Below are 18,871 nucleotides of genomic sequence, written 5' to 3' on the forward strand. Positions count from 1 at the left end.
CACTCTGTTCGATTCCATTCGAGGATTCCATCACAACTGCAGAAAACAGTAACACAACGCTCAAAATAAACTAATATTTACTTAGGCCTCATTCACACAAGCTTCTTTACCAGCGCAAAATCTGCGCTGGTAAAAAAGATAGGACAGCGAGTGCCGACTTGCCTGTCAGCTCCGTGCTGCTGGGCTGTCCATGGTGCTGACCACAGGCTCCTATGGGAGCCACAGCAGCACTCTGCCTGCAGCACGGATATGTGAACAGGCTGCTCCGTGGAGCACAGAGCAGCTTTTTCACGGCAGAATTCCTGCATGTCAGCAGCGTGGTTTACACGTTGCTGTAGCAGCGTGTAAACCACACTCGTCTGAACAAGGCCTCATATTGTGAAATTGGTGACTGTTTTAAAAGGTTTCCGTATAGAATAGCGCAGTCCACTATATTATTCTATGCTTCTAATAAAACAGAAACAAACATAAACCTTGTAAAAGGAACACCAAAGTGGTGTCTGCTTCACAAAACAAGTGCAAGTTTCCGTTCCGGGGTTCTGTATTCGTACTGTTTTGTGCAGCTGTGATGAAACCCCCAACGAAATCACAGTGTGTTAAAAATTCTAAGTTAAAGTTCCACAAAACTTAATTTTCACTTAAAAGAGAACATGCTGGCTGGCTGCCTGCCGTCACCACTAGAGGGAGCTTTCTTCATACTACTCATACATTGAATTAAATAAAATCACAGTATACAGTAAGCGCCCTCTAGTGGTGACTGCAGATAGTCAGAATGTTAGTTCATTTAAGAGGTCTATACAGGCAATGTGGAGCTGCTTATGTGAAAAACTGTCGGTGTTCAGTAAAAAAATCCCCTGCCACAGCTGTCATAGAGGATGGCGAAGCAATATGATGCCGGCACCCCCGCAGTGATTTTCTGGGAAGGGCTTTGAATATAAGCCCTTCCCTAAAAATCATCCCTAGCTGTACTAAAAAATAAAATATATATATACTCACCTGTTTGCCGCTGCCAGGGCTCAGGCACGTCTAGCTGCTTGTTGTTCCTGCACTGCTCTAAAGCTCTTTCAGCAAGCGGGGATTTAAAATCCCTGCCTGCTGAAAGGATTGCGTGTGATTGGCTGAGTGCTCAGCCAATCACATGCAGCGCTCAGCCATTCATTGAATTCATGAATCTCATGCCCAGTTTCAGCTGGACTTACAGCTCATTCTGCTCAGCACTGTCTCTCAAATGTAACTCCGTGCAGAACGGTCTCTATTATAACTAAGGCCTCATGTCCACGGGGAAAATAAGAATTAAAATCCGCAGCGGATTTTAACTCTTCTCCCGCGCGCGGATCCGCATCCCATAGGGATGCATTGACCACCCGCGGGTAGATAAATACCCGCGGATCGTCAATAAAAGGGATTTAAAAAAAAATGGAGCATGAAAAAATCTGGACCATGCTCCATTTTCATGCGGGTCTCCCGCGGGGACGGCTCCCGCGGGCTTCTATTGAAGCCTATGGAAGCCGTCCGGATCCGCGGGAGACAAAAATCTGATTTTACTCACACGCTCCGGTTCTTCTCTTCGGCGCCGCGCCATCTTCTCTCAGTCGCGGCCGGATCATTTTGCTTCGGCCCGGCGCATGCGCGGGGCACGTCACCGACGTCATCATGCACATCCGCCGAGCCGAAGAAAGAAGATCCGGCCGCGACGAGAGAAGGTCACGCCGCAGCGAAGAGAAGAAACGGAGCGGATCGGAGGTAAGTTTATTCTCATTTATTCGTATTTTCAGCCCTCATGTCCGTGGGGCAGGAGGGACCCGCTATGGATTCTACATGGAGAATCCGTAGCGAATCTGATTTTCCCCGTGGACATGAGGCCTAAGGCTCCATTCTCTAAAAAATTCCTACTTCACACGCTCCGTTCCAGCGTACCAAGATTTGGCACACGCAGTGATTTTGGTGCAAGTCACATTCCATTTCCTTGGCAACATTTTAACCCTTTAGGGCAGCCCCTTACAACTGTTCAATTTTGCAATAGAGATATTGCTGCAAGCAAATCGCAATGATATCTGCTTTGCTCCCACAATTTTCTGAGCGTCAGTGACGCTTTTTCTTGATGATAATCTTACATCGCTACTACTCACGATTTTTTTTATTGCGAAAGCCAATAGGGCTTTCTAATGTTAAAAACGTATTGCATGAAAATTGCAAGTTTGTGCTTTGCGAAGCAATAAACAAGGAGACTCCATAGGGAAACATGGGAGATACAAAATAGCAGATCGCAGAAAGCTAGGATTTTTTTCTCTCGCAACATAGCATCAGTGAAAACATTACTAATGTAAAGGAAATCATTGAAAAGCATGGGTTTACCAAGCCTTGCGGGAAAATCATGCAATTTTGTGGTCCATGTGAAACTGGCCTAAAGCAGATAGATAACAGTTAGCTCTGAGCCAACATCAGATAGTAGGACTGTGCTTCTGATGTTGGAAGCAGCAACATAGCCTGCTATTTAAAGAGGTTGTATTGATTCTACAACAACAAAACGGTAGGAAATGTTAGGCCTCATGTCCACGGGGAAAATCAGGCCCGCCGCGGATTCTTCATGCAGAAGCCCTCAGCGGGTCCCTCCTTTCCCGCAGACATGAGGCCTAAAAATAAGAATTTACTTACCTGTCCGGACGCTGCGGATCTTCCCTCCATCGCCGCCGGATCTTCTTTCTTCGGCTCGGCAGATGTGCTCGGCACGCCGGCAGCAGGAATTCAGCTGCGGGTGTGCCGCAGATCCGGACGGCTTCCATAGGCTTCAATAGAAGCCTGATGGAGACCCGCACTAAAATGAAGCATGCTGCGGGTGTTTTGCCGCACACGCAATCCGCGCCTCAAGGGAAAATGACATCCGCAGGTATTCAACTACCTGCTGGTGTTCAATGCATCCCAATAGGGTGCGGATTACGCATGCGGGTAACCCGCTGCGGATCTGTCCCTGTGGACATGAGGCCTTAAAGGAAGACTATGTAGATATTTACTTAATTTTATAGTTAATTGGTGCAAAGGCGTACATGGCCTTTAGATACTGGCCTAGAAATCTGAGTGCGTTCTATCATGTCTAATTACTCAATTGCTTATTTTATTTTTTGCTGATTAATGTAGGCTATCCTTCCCATTCATTTATTTCCCAGATGTCTTGGCGGTAGTGTAATTATATACAGATAATTTGTGTAACATACATTATTTGAATCTTTCAGGTCTTGCTCGAGCCAAATCAGTCCCAAGCCACACATATTCTAATGAAGTAGTAACACTTTGGTACAGACCTCCTGATGTCTTATTGGGCTCCACAGAGTACTCCACCTGTCTGGACATGTGGTAAGTAGCGCTTGCTTCATTATTGTAGAATTGTGTTCTTTGATCAAAAGGAGTAAATTAATTGATAACACAAGGTAAAAGGGTATGACTCTCCTCAGTCATAATTTGTAGAGAAAGGACATTAATTAAGTTCACTAATAAGCAATTAAATTAAAGGAGTTGTACCAAAATTAGTCTTCTTTCCCACGAGCGTATATTGGCCCGCCGTTTTTACGGACGGCTGATATATACGCTGTGATCTGACGCATTGAATTCCAATACATCAGATCACACGGCTGTATTCTCGTGACGTAAAAGTGCCCAGCCGGGTAATCTAGCGCCGGGCATTTTTACGTCTGGCCCAAAAGACAGTCCTGGAACTATCTTTTGGGCCAGAATGCGTCGGCCGCTGCATGGGCTCTTATGGGAGCCCATGACAGCGGCCAGAGGTGGAAGAGGCTTTAGCAGCGTGGCTGCTAAACTCCCTCCCTCTGCTTTTCTCCCCACTCACAGGCTCACCGCTCTTCTCCTCCTTGCTCGCTCTTTGCAATGAGAGGGAGCGGGCTAAGTGCCGCCTCATCCCGCCTCCTCCCATTGCTGGCTGCAGACAAGGCGCGGGGAGTGGGTGCAGCCTAGCTCCGCTCCTGTCCCGCCCTTTGTCCACAGCCAGCAATGGGAGCAGGTGGGACAGAGCGGCGCTTAGCTTAACCCCCGCCTCCTCCCATTGCAAAGAGCAAGTAGGAAGGAGAGCAGAGGTGAGCCTGCGAGGGGGAGAGAAAGAAAATAGGCGGCGGTATCGTAGCCTAGGCGTACATGCACCGGGGCCCATGCCGTGTGAACGGGCGTACAAACGTTAGATTTGTGCGCCCATTCAGGAGCTTTAATGCCACAGATGGTAGCGTATATCGGCCGACCGTGAAAATGGCGGCCGGTATACGCTCGTGGAAAAGAAGCCTTAACTTGTGTCACCTAATTAGACGATAGGTGATAAGGGGACATAAGGATTGGTGATAGAAGTTAATTCTGGTACAACCCCTTTTAATTATATATTTTTTTTTATTTTGTGTGCATAACTTTATTTTTTGTTTTCAAAATTATTTGATTTTTTTTTGAAATGCCAGTATTCTAATGTAGAAAACCATAGTTTTAGTATATATTTTTTCAAAGATACAGAACATGTGATTCTAACGGGCATATTATGTTTCAGGGGATGATCTTGTAAAAAAAAAAAATAAGGAATAAATAAAATGGTATAGGTAATATTTTGTCCTCCATGATACCATTTTGAGCACTATGTTAGTTCAAAGGTCCAAGACTACTCTACTGATGCCTGGCATATATGTTAACTAGCTGATATACCGGCTTCGCCCGAGTTAATTTGGTACTGGTGTTTATCTGATGTTCACACGGAAAATCTTATGAAGTTGTGGTTACTTTAGAGATACTGAGGAAAAAAATATGCTCACCATTTTGCATGGTTCTTTGCGTTACCCAGGAAATACCACGGGGAGGCAACCATGCAACGTTTCCTTTATATAAAATGACATCAGGAAGTGAGAGAATTAGATTCCATATGTAAAATTTGGACGCTAATTCTTTTGCACTTAGAATTGAATAATCGAGTTGGGACCCATTAACTTTCCTATTTATGACATAAGCAATGCACTTGCCAAATTTCATGTTTCTATGACATCGGGAAGTGAGAGAATTAGATTACGTACGTAAAATTTGGACGCTAATTCTATTGCGCTAGAATTGAATAATCGAGTTGGGACCCCTTTACTTTTCCTATTTTGGAGATAATCTATGCTTGTGCCAAATTTCATGTTTCTACGACATCGGGAAGTTGGAGAATTAATGGCGAGTCGGTCAGTCAGTGAGTCAGTGAGGGCTTTCGTCTTTATATATATATATCTATATATCTATATAGATATATAGATATATATAGATATTAAGGTTGGAGGGTTACTCTAGAGTAGAATTTAATTTATGCTTATCTACTTCATATTTCCAAATTAATTTATATTTTATAGTTTAATTTAGGTTTCCCATCAAATACATTAAAGGCAATTGCTCCCCCCCCCCCACCTATGCAGAGCTATTATATCTTTATTCAATTTTTAACAAGTGTGAAAGTGATCTTGGAGTAAATTATAGACCGTTTAGGTAGATATGCTGTTTACAATAAAAATAAGATGTTCCATGCACTTTTAGAAAAATTGTGTTTTAATATTTGTTTTTAGTCTCAGCAACATATTTTAGTTCAAATAGATTTTATAAACTTTTATTATTTGATGTTTTTTCATATTTTATGGATTCTATAGCTGCGGTAATATAGATACACAATAGGATTCATGGTGATATGAAGAATAATCAGCTTTGTACAAATAACATCTGAGTCTTCCATCAGACAGACACGTTGGGAGTATTGCGCGATGTATACCTCCGATGGAACGCTCTGATGTACACTGCTATATAGACCTACATTATTCATTGATTCCCATTGTAAAAAGGCAAACATATACAGTTCAATGCAAGTTTTTGTGGGATTCTTCTGCATAAAGTAGTCAACTCCACTTTTTATATAGCAAAAAAAGGGAAAAAAATACCAACATAAACCAGCCATAATGGAGCTTTCCTGCGTATATGGCAAACAAAGGACTTGAACGCTTTGGACAATGTACACTAATATATTAACCCTTTCGAATCCACTGTCTGACGTCTAAAGACATTCTGATTGAAGCCTGTACAGCTCCGATGTCTGAAGACGTCCGGCAGGGTATTCTTTCTGTATATTACTGACCGCTCTGTTGTCGGGGGCCTCTCCGGCATGTCACATACTGCAGTACTGGGTCTAGCCAGCAGATGGTGCCATTGTATAATGGCAGAAAGAGAAAGTCCCCTAGGAAACCCGGAATCCAAAATTGGATTGCAAAGGGTTAAAGTGCAGTCACCAGTTAACATTTTCCTTCACAGAATGGACTATAAAAAAAATTAATGTATATCTTTATACAATGGCGTATTGCTCTAAGTCTTCAATAAACATCTAACCAATACTCAGTCAGCTGTCCATATATATAAAGACAAGTTGTGTTAATATGATAGTCCATATGATAATTAGCAAAAATACAAATCACTTTATTTACCTAAATGATGCTTTTGTACGGAAAAATCCCTTAGGGTCGGTCTTCCCCCTAATTTGCTGTCCACGCCGGTCATCAAGTGAAATTAGTCTGTAGAAAGAGAGGTAACTAAACGGATTACAGGAAGTGTAGGAGGGTGATGTCTCATGCTGCCAATAGAAGTCTATGGAGAGCAGAAAGGGAGAGTGATGCACACAGGCACGCCGATGAAGCTAACTGAAAATTAGAGAGATAGCCTGCAGAGGGAAAAAAATATGGTCAGATTTAATGTTATTTCTCATGTACTCATGCATCTGCTTAAAAGACATATTTCTGAAAAGTCCTCTGAATGTGCACATGCGCTTTAACCCTTTCCAATCCACTGTCTGACATCTTCAGACATTCTGATTGCAGCCTGTACAGCTCTGATGTCGGAAGATGTCTGGCAGGGTATTCATACTGTATATTACTGGCCGCTCTGTTGTCGGGGGCCTCTCCAGCATGTCCCATACTGCAGTACTGGCTCTAGCCAGCAGATGGCACCATTGTATAATGGCAGAAAGAGAAAGCCCCCTAGAAAACCCTGAATCCAAAATTGGATTTCAAAGGGTTAACTTAAATCCATTAAATTATTAATATGACTTGAATCCTGATTATACTGAAACAATGCTAACTATAAGGCCTCGGTCACACGGGCGTTTTTCCCAGCGGTTTGTGGATCGCATGACGGATGCGCATCCGCAAATCGCGTGACCGGGGCCGAAAAATCGCCCGAAAAATCTGCTCCTAGCCGCGTTTCATTAGAAACGGGCCGGAGCAGTGCAGCGCTGTCCAGCGCATTGAATTCAATGGAGCCGGCAATACAGCCGGCTCCATTGAAAGCAATGGGCTGCGGGCGATCTCAGGATGAATTTCGGGAAGGGCTTAAAAATATAAGCCCTTCCCTGAAAATCATCCAAAACTGTGTAAAAAGTTTAAAAAAATATATGCTCACCTTGTCCCGGCAGACGAAGTTCAGCCGCGGCCGGCCGGCAGTTCTCCTGAACTGCTGTGAGTAGTATTCAGCAGCCTTGGATTTAAAATCCTCGCCTGCTGAATGAGCTGCCTCTGATTGGTCACAGCCCTCACCCATCAGGGGCAGCTCTCAGCTGTCATTCAGCTGAGAGCTGCCCCTGATTGGTCCCTGCACTGAGCCAATCAGAGGCAGCACTCACTCACCCATTCATGAATGGGTGAGTGAGAGCTGCCTCTGATTGGTGAGGGCTGTGACCAATCAGAGGCAGCTCATTCAGCAGGCCGGGATTTTAAATCCCCGGCTGCTGAATACTACTCACAGCAGTTCAGGAGAACTGCCGGCCGCGGCTGAACTCCGTCTGCCGGGACAAGGTGAGTATATATTTTTTTTTAACTTTTTACACAGTTTTGTGTAAAATATAAGCCCTTCCCGAAAATTCATCCTGAGATCGCCCGCAGCCCATTGCTTTCAATGGAACCGGCTGTATTGCCGCTCCATTGAATTCAATGGGCAAACATCATTCTTCTCTGCCACAGCTGTTACAGCTGTGGCAGAGGAGAATGATTTGTCTAGTATATGTTTTCAATGGGGTCGGCGCTGCTGCCGACGGCCCCATTGAGCGCATATAGAGAAGAACAGGAATCGCAGATCGCAGATAGGCGCGATCTGCGATTTCTGTTCTATAATAAATCGGACGAGCGCATAAAAAGCGCTCATGTGTCCGATACCATTGCAAAGCAATGGTTCTATAAAAACGGCGAGCACATGCGCAGATCGCACCAAAAATCGCCCGTCTGACCGAGGCCTTATTGTAAGCAGTAGTATAATCACCAATTTTTTTTTATTACTACTGTAATTTTTGGATGTTTTTTTTTTTTTTTTAATTTTAGATTTATTTTTTTTTGTTGCCTTTGAACTTTTTTTTAACTCACATTGTAATATAAAGTACATTTCATCACAATTACCCCAAATTCACTATCAGAATATGCTTTTTGTCCTTCAGCACTTCTGTCAGAAATTCCGATCACATCCTATTTCTTAATAGGCCTACATTTTTTTTCCCACTTAGAAAAATTAAGCCTGCTATTTCCAGAGTCTGTATGATGAATGTTCCACCCCGGACCTTTCGTGGCTCCAGTACTGAAGCTTCACAAATACATGTTGATGACTCCTCCTGTGGTGAAAACAAATGACAAATGATGCTATTAGTCCAGTGTTTTATTCTTTCACCCCCTTGCTGATGTATACTGATGGGATAAAATAGAATGTATTAGGCCATGGCATACAGTATATCTCCTGCGGAGAAGGTTTTTTTTTTTTTTTCTTGCAGTGTTTTGTTCTTCTTGGAAAGGGTCTTGAAGTGTCTGCCAAATAAAACAAGCCTCTTATGTTTCCACAAGTATCGCCCAACAAAACAGATGATCAGAATAAATGGCCTGATGCTGTAATGAATGAGGTTTAGTGAGGATCCTGCTCAAGCAGAGGAAGGAAATGTCCCTACCGTTGAGGGGACCAGCTGCACCTAAATGGCTGCACAAATATTGTCATTTCGGAGGGCTCCGAGAAGCAGGTGCTTCTATCTGCAGACTATTTTTACACTTCATTTGCTATTATAGAACATTAAGGATGTAACTAAAAACTAATGACTCCAGTGCAATCCCCCATCAGACCTCTATTCATTGCTTTCGCTGCCCCCTAAGGATTGTGGGTAACTGCATCCTAAATGACCTGCCACATTTCCATTCTTTTCCTACGTAACTTATTTTATAGGCTAAAATAAATATCGGTCCGGCGTCTGCAGGCAGAAAACAGAACAGAAAAACGTTCTAATAAACAACCAAACGAAGGGTTAAAGAGTTTCTCCACTTTTGACAATCTCATTTGGTTAAAAGGATACACTGACAATAAAGTAATTCCAGGGATTTTGGAGTGATCAGCTATAATCTATGGTGTCTGCAAGAGTTTAATTCCCCTGCAGCGCTGCCACAGGGAAAATAAAGAATTACTGTTTACCTTGAATTTAATTAGCTGTCTTTGTAATGCATAGATATGCCCAGTCCTCCAGAGTAAGAGAGATGCTCTTTGTAGCCGCTCTCTGCTGTGCATAATCAATGAGAATCCTGAAATGATTTACAATTTTGGAATAGAATGTTTGAAAACAGGCTTTGTAAACTAGACAATCCCTTTAAAAGGGAACCTGTCATCAGGCTGCCCATGGTTCCCTGAGCCGTGGGCTGCCTGAGCCGTGGGCAGCCTGAGCCGTGGGCAGCCTGAGCCGTGGGCAGCCTGAGCCGTGGGCAGCCTGAGCCGTGGGCTGCCTGAGCCATGGGCTGCCTGAGCCGTGGGCTGCCTGAGCCGTGGGCTGCCTGAGCCGTGGGCAGCCTGAGCCGTGGGCAGCCTGAACCACGGGCTGCCTGAACCACGGGCTGCCTGAACCACGGGCTGCCTGAACCACGGGCTGCCTGAACCTGGGACAGATATGCCCATTCGGCCTATGTATGTTTTATAAAAAGCATACTTAGAGGTTTGACTCGGAGCTCTGAGACAAAGAGGTTGGCCATGCCATTCTCTCCCCACCCACAGCATCAAGAGTGATAGCTTCTCTCCCTGCTTGTGTACTGCTTTTTTTTTTCTGTGACATATAGCGCTATTTTATAATACCGTATATACTCGAGTATTAGCTGATCCGAGTATAAGCCGAGACAATAGGTTTAACCACAAAAAAATTGGGAAAACTTTTGACTCGAGTATAAGCCGAGCTATACTCGAGGATATACTAGGTAAAAAAAAAACCCCAAAAACCTCCATACTCACCTCCCAGCCGGCATCTGTCTCTGTGCGACAAGCTGCTTGAATTCTCCCTGCTGTCATCCCTCGCCGTCCTCTCTGCTTGGCTCTGTCAGTGCTGTGTAAGTAAGCGCTGGGATTGGATTGAGCGCCAGCCAATCACAGCTGACGCTTGATCCAATCACAGCACTTACTTACACAGCACTGATGGCACGGGATTTAAAAAGCCGAACAGTAAGGCCTCATGTCCACGGGGAAAATCAGGCCCACCGCGGATTCTTCATGGAGAATCCCGCAGCGGGTCTCTCCTTTCCCGGGGACATGAGGCTAAAAAGAAGAATTCATTCCCTGTCCGGACGCTATGGACCTGCCCTCCGTCGCGGCCGGATCTTCTTTCTTCGGCCCGGCGGATGTGCTCGACACGCCAGCAGCGTGCCGCACGCATGCACAGGGCACTCCACTTCTTTTGAACTCCTGCTCTCCCGCGCGCGGAGAGCAGAAATTCAGGCGCAGGTGTACCGTGGATCCGGACGGCTTTCATAGGCTTCAATAGAAGCTTGCGGGAGCCGTCCCCATGGGAGTCCTGCACTAAAATGGAATATGGCGCTTTTTTTTCCCCCCGCACACGCAATCCGCACCTCAAGGGAAAATGACATCCGCAGGTATTTAACTACCTGCGGGTGTCCAATGTATCCCTATGGGGCGCGGATCCGCGTGCGGGGAAAAACGCTGCGGATTTTAAATCTTCTTTTTACTGTGGACATGAGACCTAAGAAATCAAGAAAGCTTGATTGGCTGTGAATGATCAAGCACCGGCTGTGATTGGCTGATGCTCGATCCAATCACAGCTCTTACTTACGCAGCGCTGATGGCAGGGGATGACAGAGCTGAACAAAGAGGACGGTGGGGGATGACAACGGAGAGTATTCAAGCAGCCTGCCGCGGGAGACAGACGCCAGCTGGGAGGTGAGTATGGAGGCTTTTTTTTTTTTAGCCTTCCCTGACTCGAGTATAAGCCGAGGGGGGTTTTCAAAATCTATAGTTCATTTTTTAAATTAGTATATTTACACTAAACTAAAGCACAGGAATGGCCTCCTCTTTATGTTTTGGATGTGTTGATATATAAGTTGTATAGTTTCCGATTACAGGATGATGGCTGTTTAGGTTGACCTTGATCATTGGCTCATTTTCCTCTTTATATATAAATAAATTTTTAACTTTTATTCTTCTTTTTTAACATCTATGTCCCCCATAATGTCATATAAGATCTCCAGGGTAATTCACTTTTTTTTTTTTTTATTTTATCCATAGGGGGCCCCAGTTACAGAGGAAAACATTTCCCTGTAGTGACAGTAGTCTCTGTCGGAGCTGATCTGGGTCTTCTGTAGCAGGGAGTACCTGATGCTCATATGATCGCCGGGACGAATAGTGGAAGAAACACTTCCGCTTTTTTTCTTGACTACATAGCGATCATTGCAGGGACAGGTGCTTTAATCCTGCACTGTATTTTTACTATTAACCAGGATCAAAGCCCAGGAGCAAGCTCTGTAAATTTACAGTTGGGAAGAGTTGAAAATGAGGAGGGTAACTATATAGTCTGGTCCGGAGACTGAATATTACTTTTAGCCTGGGGTCTGAATAAAGTTAAAGGTCTGGTATTAGGGTCTCATATTAATATAGTGAGTCTGGGTATTTTTAGGGGATCTGGTTTTGGGTCTGAATATATTTAGCGTGTCTGGTCAGGTCTGAAATAAGTTAGGAGCCTGAAATTTATTTAGGCATCTGAGATGTCACTTCCATTTTTGACACCACCCACTGCTGAAGTATCGACCTATGAAGGGATCTCCTAGGGCAGCAGTGGCGAACCTATGGTCACTATTACTACTCGGGTCACTGTGGGGGTCACTATTACTACTGGGGCCGCTGTGGGGGGCACTATTACTACTAGGGCCGCTATGGGGGTCACTGTTAATACTTGAGATACTATGGAGGTCACTATTACTGCTGGGGCTACTGTGGGGGGCACTATTACTGCTGTGGCTACTGTGAGGGTCACTATTACTACTGGAGCCACTGTTGGGGTCACTATTACTGATGAGGCCACTGTGGGGGATACTATTACTACTATTTACAATCCCTGCCTGCTGAAAGGGCTGCCTCTGATTGGCTGAGTGCTGTGACCAATCTGAGGCAGCGTTCAGCCATTGAATGACAGCTGAGCGCTGCCTGTGATTGGTCCCTACGCTCAGCCAATCAGAGGCAGCCCTGCTGAAAGCACTACAGGAGGACCAAGCGGCTAGATGCACCTGAGCCGCGGCAGAGAGGTGAGTATATATTTTCCTAACTTTTTTTTACACATTCTAGGGATGGTTTTCAGAGAAGAGGTTATATTTAAAGCCTTTCCCCGTAAATCACTGTAGGGGTTGCCGACAGCCCATTCCTTTTGAAGGGGCTGCAAAATGCACTGGCCCCATTGAAAGCAATGGGAGAACATTGCGCTCCTGTGCCACAGCTGTGAGGAGCAGGAGAGTCCACTTGTCACTGGACAATGTGGCAATGCTGTCACAGCGTTCAGTGATGAAGAGACTCCCTGTGGAGATGAAGAAATCCTCAGCCACAGCTGTCACAACTGTGCCAGAGGATCGCGATCTTCTCTGTATGTTGTCAATAGGGACGCCGCTGCTGCCGCCGGCTCCGTTGACCACAAGGTGAAACCCTTGGATGTGACAGCATCCAGGGGTTTCACATCCAAGGAATCCCCCGCTGCAGCTGTCATAGCCACATCAGGGAATAGCGGGCAGCGCACTTAATGTGCGATTTTTCAACGCAGCCAAGTGCATTTTTTTTAGCGTGACGCCCGCTTCTGTCCTGAGAATTTTGGGGTGCATCATGCATTTTGCAAAAAACAAATGCCCGCCTGACTGAGCCCTAAGCCTAATTTACTTGGGGCCAGTATAGGAATTTATATATATATATATATATATATATATATATATATATATATATATATATATATATATATATATATATAGAAAGTATTCAGTCTGATTACAACTGAAACATGTGGCCAAAGTGTTTTGGAAATCTGAGTGAGAGCAGATCGTATCCGATTCGGGCGCCATGATAGTATTGTTAATATTTCGCCTTTTCAGCTAGTGAGAAAATCATAATTGGAGAGTTTTTGATTGACAGCGGCTCCCATGAGAAACTTATGCTACATGTTTTGTTTTGAAATAAAGATCCCCAAGGTAAAGAAGTTCTGTTTCCATAGCAACATTTTCTGAGCGCCGTTGTAATCCATAGGTAGTCCAGGGCCCCAACAGAGCGGGATATACATCTGAAAATTCTGGTGGAGAATCCTGTATGCTGTAGGGCTGAATGACAGAACAAAGCTATTAATTGCAAAATAGTCCAAGCTTAACCTTTAAGATTGTCCACTGGGCTACAAGTGTCATATGTCAAACCAATTTATTTGAGCACGATCATAGAGCTAGAGAAAACACGTCCGCTTCTATTTCAGTGACTTTCAGCACACACAGCAGAGGCCAGTATTCTCCTGGTCACCACCTCACTTGGGAAAGTTCGAGAAAGTTAAAGAAAATTTAAGTTTATCTTTTTTGTGTCTGTCTCTTTAATATCTCAGCATAATTAGAGATGAGTGGACTTGAGAAAGATGAAGGCACTGTTGCCTTGCAGCGCTGGGGGACTTAGGTTCAAATCTGACCAAGGGCAACATCTGCATAGTTTGTATGTTCTCCCTGTCTGTGTGGGTTTCTTCATAATAATCACTTATTTATATTGTGCATATATTTATGGAGGAGAAAGATGGAGAAGCAGCATGGTGGCTCAGTGGTTAGCACTGTTACCCTACAGTGCTGGGGTCCTGGGTTCAAATCTAACCAAGGGTATGGAGTTTGTATTTTGTATGTTTAAAGTATTATGAAAGATATGGAGAACACACAAACTCTGGGCAGATGTTAAATGTAGGATCGCAACAGTAGGAACTGCTGAGCCATAGCTATGGAGATCATGTAGGCCAAGGAGAACTTGCCCCACACTGAACCCAAACTGAGACCATGAAAAATAGAGGGAGGAATTCCATAGAGGTAGGTTAGTGGCTATGCAGCATGGTCCACTTGTAGGAGAAGCATTTTATGGATGATGGCTCAAGAATTGAGGCCAGAAGAGGGACCCATTCTGATTTTGCTAGGGGCAATTGTATACATAGAGGGCTGGCAATTATACAAAATAACCCCCTTTCATGTGATGCTTCACATCACAGGATTTCTAATCTCTGGCTATAGTCTGTCTTAGTGGATGCATCCTACTTTCATGACTCAAATACTTTTTCCTCTTCCATGTTTTGTTAACATTACAGCATCTATAGAAACCACATCATGCTGCAGGTTTTCATTATATAGTAACATTAGGGACAAGACTGATCTGAACTAGTCTTCCTTTCTTCAAGGGCTCCATAGTGGCTACCTGGGCTGGTAGTATGTTATGTACGCATTTGTCTTGGGGGTAACGGATATAAAGACTAAAGCCCCATTTATACGCAAATGATTACTTTTGAGCGATTATTGTTGCATGTAAACGCTCCCATCTTTCACTCTTTGGCTGAACAATGATTTTTAGGTAAGCATAAAATCCATCATTCAGCTGGAGAGAGATAGCAGGGACTGCACACTGTGTTCTCAACGGGATCAGCTGATTACATTGTATTCAGCTGACAGCCCTTGCAAAGACATTGCAGCTGAGTGCAAAGTCCAGACCACATGCTGGGATTTTTAAACAGCTGCTGAAGGCTCATTTACATGCAAATGCATCTGATAAAGTGCTAATGGACATTAGTGCCCATTAGTACTTTATGCAAAATGATTGCTAGAACTGTCAATCTTTCAATGCGTGTAAATGAGCCTTAAGAAAGGACTTGTGCCAGGTCTTGGATCACACATAAGTGCAATGAGTTGCACAGTGAATGAGGTCTCAAAAAGATGCAAATGTTTAAGCAGTTGGATACCTATGGACCTCACACAAACTGGCTGCATAGCTCTACAGCTGTGGCCCCACTGACTTTATCCCTGTTTCTTTTCTTTTACACATAAGCCTCTCTTTGCCCAGACAGACTAGCTGCTGGAGATGTCAAGTGGGGGATCCCCATGGCTCATTCTCAATGAGTGACATTGGACTTGATTAACAGTCAGGCATCACCCATTGATAGTAAACAGTAGTGACCACCCACCTGACATATTGACAGTGCTGGGACCTGGACCTAAGAAGAGCTTGTAGAGGTGACTACAAAAAAAAAAATGGGGATACGGTCAGTGGGACTGCAGCTGCAAAACCATGCAGCCAGCCGGGTTACTTTTATGCCATGACGTCCTCTTTAAAAACAGTTTTACATTGGACATCATTACTTGGCACAAATATCTGTCTGGGCGTAGTCAGAAATTCTAATTATTTCATTGAAATATAATAATTAAGTTAATAGAGAATTACAAAAATTTTAATAAAAACGGTGAACCTGAAAATGTAATCCACAAACCTAGTAGCCGACCCAGAAGAAAGGGTTCGCCATCCCAGAGTCACATCTGAAAACTCGCATTTCCTCATGTGATAGTTATCATTTTTTCATTTTTTTTTTTTGTTTGGCTGTGTAATTTTACCAATCAATGGTGGACATCTCTCGTAATTATATTTGTCTTCCCTGAGAGATCGCCTTCAATTATTAGGATGTTTATCAGTGTGGGTAGAACAAAACATTTGAAGAATGCAAGTCAGGTTTTAATCAATGTCGCTTCCAAAGAAAAGACGAGCAGTGATTTTGTGCGCGGGAGACGCCGCATGTTAAATTAGAGGGATGTTTTATTGGGAATACGCTGCTGAATTCCAATACTTTTATCATGATGAATTTGCTTTATAAATATTTACCAAATGTCACTTACTTTGGCAGATTGAAGATTATAAATAATGAACAGAGAATCTGCACCGTTTCTTAAAGGGAACCTGTCCAAACCTGTAAAGTAAGGGAGGATAAAACAATACCCTGACCTGCCATACAGACCATAATTCAATAGTCTCTTAGAAGTGAAATGGTCCATCTTCTCCATGTATGTGCCTTCGCCCACTTAATACCACAACTGAAATTTTAGTGTCGGTTTGGGTCTATCTTGGCGGAGCGCCATTTTAGAAATGTATGCAGTAGCACAGAACGGCAACTGTAGTCTAAACTGTATCTTGCATCCCATGGGCATTCTGTGGGCAGTGTACAAAGTATCTGCGCTTCTTATGAGAAGGAGTACTATATGGCACTATTTATCTGGACACCAACTTGGCTATTGATCTGCAGAGCATATCGCATGCTCCATATATTTAAAATGCACCTAACACGTGTGTATATGTGGAATAACATATCTGACCACTATATGATTTGTATCCTGAATATCTCATCCTATTTTAACTTTGAAGGCTGTATCTGTGATTTTCAGTTCTCTCTAAACTGGTGGGAGGCTCCTGCTGCTGTTATGCTGTGTTCTATACATTGTGCACTGAGAGTTGCAGATTATGCTTCCTAACTGTCTGTAACACACATAGAAGCCTAACATCTTAGGCTCTCTCTCTAGACGTCTATGGGCAACATGAGTCATCACCCTCCTCCACTTCTTGTTCTCTGTCTTGTTATAGCTTATATATATTTTGATCAAAACATGTGGGCTCATCTGTCACATCCAGATAATCCTGAATGGATGGGGTCCTAACTATAAAAGACCACTCTTTTTAGGCCCAAATGGGCCCACATGTTTTGATTAAAATTTATGCTAAGAACCTTGCATTTTTTAATGTGGTTAGTATAACGAACAGTTGTGCAATTTTATTCAGATATTAAATGTCTATGAGTGCTAAAGTGTGTGGCTTTCATGCACTTTCACATTTAATGTATTTGTTGGAAGTGCTGACTTTTGCTGACAGTTTCAAGTGCCTTAATGAAAGTATAAAGCCAGGTATCCTCCATGTGTCCACTGGAGGCCTTTGGCCCAAAAAAGATGCCTCTTAGAGTTAGGAACCTGTCCAATAGGTTCACCTGGGCACGCTCCCTCTTTGACTCCAGCCAGCTCTCGCGATAACATCGCGAGAGCCCGGCTGGTTGCTATGGCAACAGGATGCCAGATACCGGCGTCCTGTATTGCCATAGCCTGTGATCGCTATAATAAGCGATAAGTCATGGCAGGAGAGAAGTGCTGCCATGCCTTATCGTAGCGATCTGCAGTGCTGCAGTAAAAGTCCCTCAGAGGGGGACAGATGGTCTTAAAAAAAGAACAAAATAAAGTACAAAAAATAAAAATGTAAAAAAAATGTTAAAAGATAAAACTAATGAGAATAGCGCTCAACGGATAAACTCGTTTGAGAGATGAAACGCGTTGTACAATAAAGGAAAACTTTGCTTTTACATCTCGGAGCCGTATATGGAAAGCATTTTCGTTTAAAGGAGCGCGGATGGTTTTTTTCATGTTTCGGTGTTTACTGGCTAAAAAAATGTTAAACACTTTTTTATGCTTTCTCATATTAGCACTAAAAATTTTTTTAAAAATTTAAAAATCCCACATATTTGCGATCGACGCGTCCGTAACGACGCGTACAATACATTGAACGTGCTTATTATCCTGCACGACAAAAAGCGTTTAAAAAAATGCTAAAAAACTGAGGCAAAATGCTAATTTTTAGCATTTTGCCTCCCAAAAAACGCAATAAAAGTGATAACAAAAAACATGTGTACCCCAAAATGGTACCAATAAAAACTACAGTTCGCCACGCAAAAGACAAGCCCTTATACGGCCGAGTCGACGGAAAAATAAAAAAAGTTATGGCTTTTGAAAAATGGAGATGAAAAAATACCAAAAATCGTTTGGTCCTCAATGCCAAAATAGGCCATGTCATTAAGGGGTTAAGTGGCACTTTTACTGTATCTATGCACTCTGATACGTTTTATTAATGCAGTCATGCACTGTGAATGAACTCATTACTGTATCTGTGCACTCTGGTATGGCCAGTATTGTTATTGGACCTTATGTTATGGCATTAATCTGTATGTGCTAAAAGCATGTCCAACATATTTAGGGGTCTAACTGTGGCAGAATAAACCACTCTCCCCCCTTGTGTCCATTCTACAGATATGCTGTAATATACATTATAATATTTATGGAAATTTCGGTTTAAACACAATTCAAAACTAAAATGTTCCATCTTACCTCCTCGCCCAGTGCAGACACTTGCATCCCTCTCTCCCTGCTACTATTATCTGCTTTGTTTTCACTAAGGTGTTCTGTGTGTCTGCACTGATAGTGTTGTAGTCACTAGAGAATCCCATAGACATTTCCTGATAATCTCCAGAGAGCAAACAGTGGATGATAAGTCTATGCTTGTGTGCATACACGCCTCTCTGTCTTATATGTCTATCTGTCTCAAGTTAAAAAAGCAAATAAACAGTAATATTGCCAAAGCATATCTATCTATCTATCTATCTATCTATCTATCTATCTATCTATCTATCTATCTATCTATCTATCTATCTATCTATCTATCTCATATCTATCTCATATCTATCTCCTATCTAATC

At 43.3% G+C, this 18,871-nt stretch overlaps 1 protein-coding gene across 5 annotated transcripts in view; it reads left to right on the forward strand.

Moving 5' to 3' along the window:
- Positions 1 to 18,871, forward strand: part of CDK14 (cyclin dependent kinase 14) — a 509,998-nt gene that overhangs the window by 258,776 nt on the left and 232,351 nt on the right. For all 5 annotated transcript variants that reach the window (XM_066584666.1, XM_066584664.1, XM_066584665.1 and 2 more), the window contains one exon: positions 3,231 to 3,351. In XM_066584666.1, the coding sequence (XP_066440763.1) occupies positions 3,231 to 3,351 (121 nt within the window). The remainder of the gene's footprint in view (positions 1 to 3,230; positions 3,352 to 18,871) is intronic.

This window comes from Eleutherodactylus coqui, chromosome 12 (assembly GCF_035609145.1).
Source record: "Eleutherodactylus coqui strain aEleCoq1 chromosome 12, aEleCoq1.hap1, whole genome shotgun sequence".
Classification (NCBI taxonomy): Eukaryota; Metazoa; Chordata; class Amphibia; order Anura; family Eleutherodactylidae; genus Eleutherodactylus; species Eleutherodactylus coqui.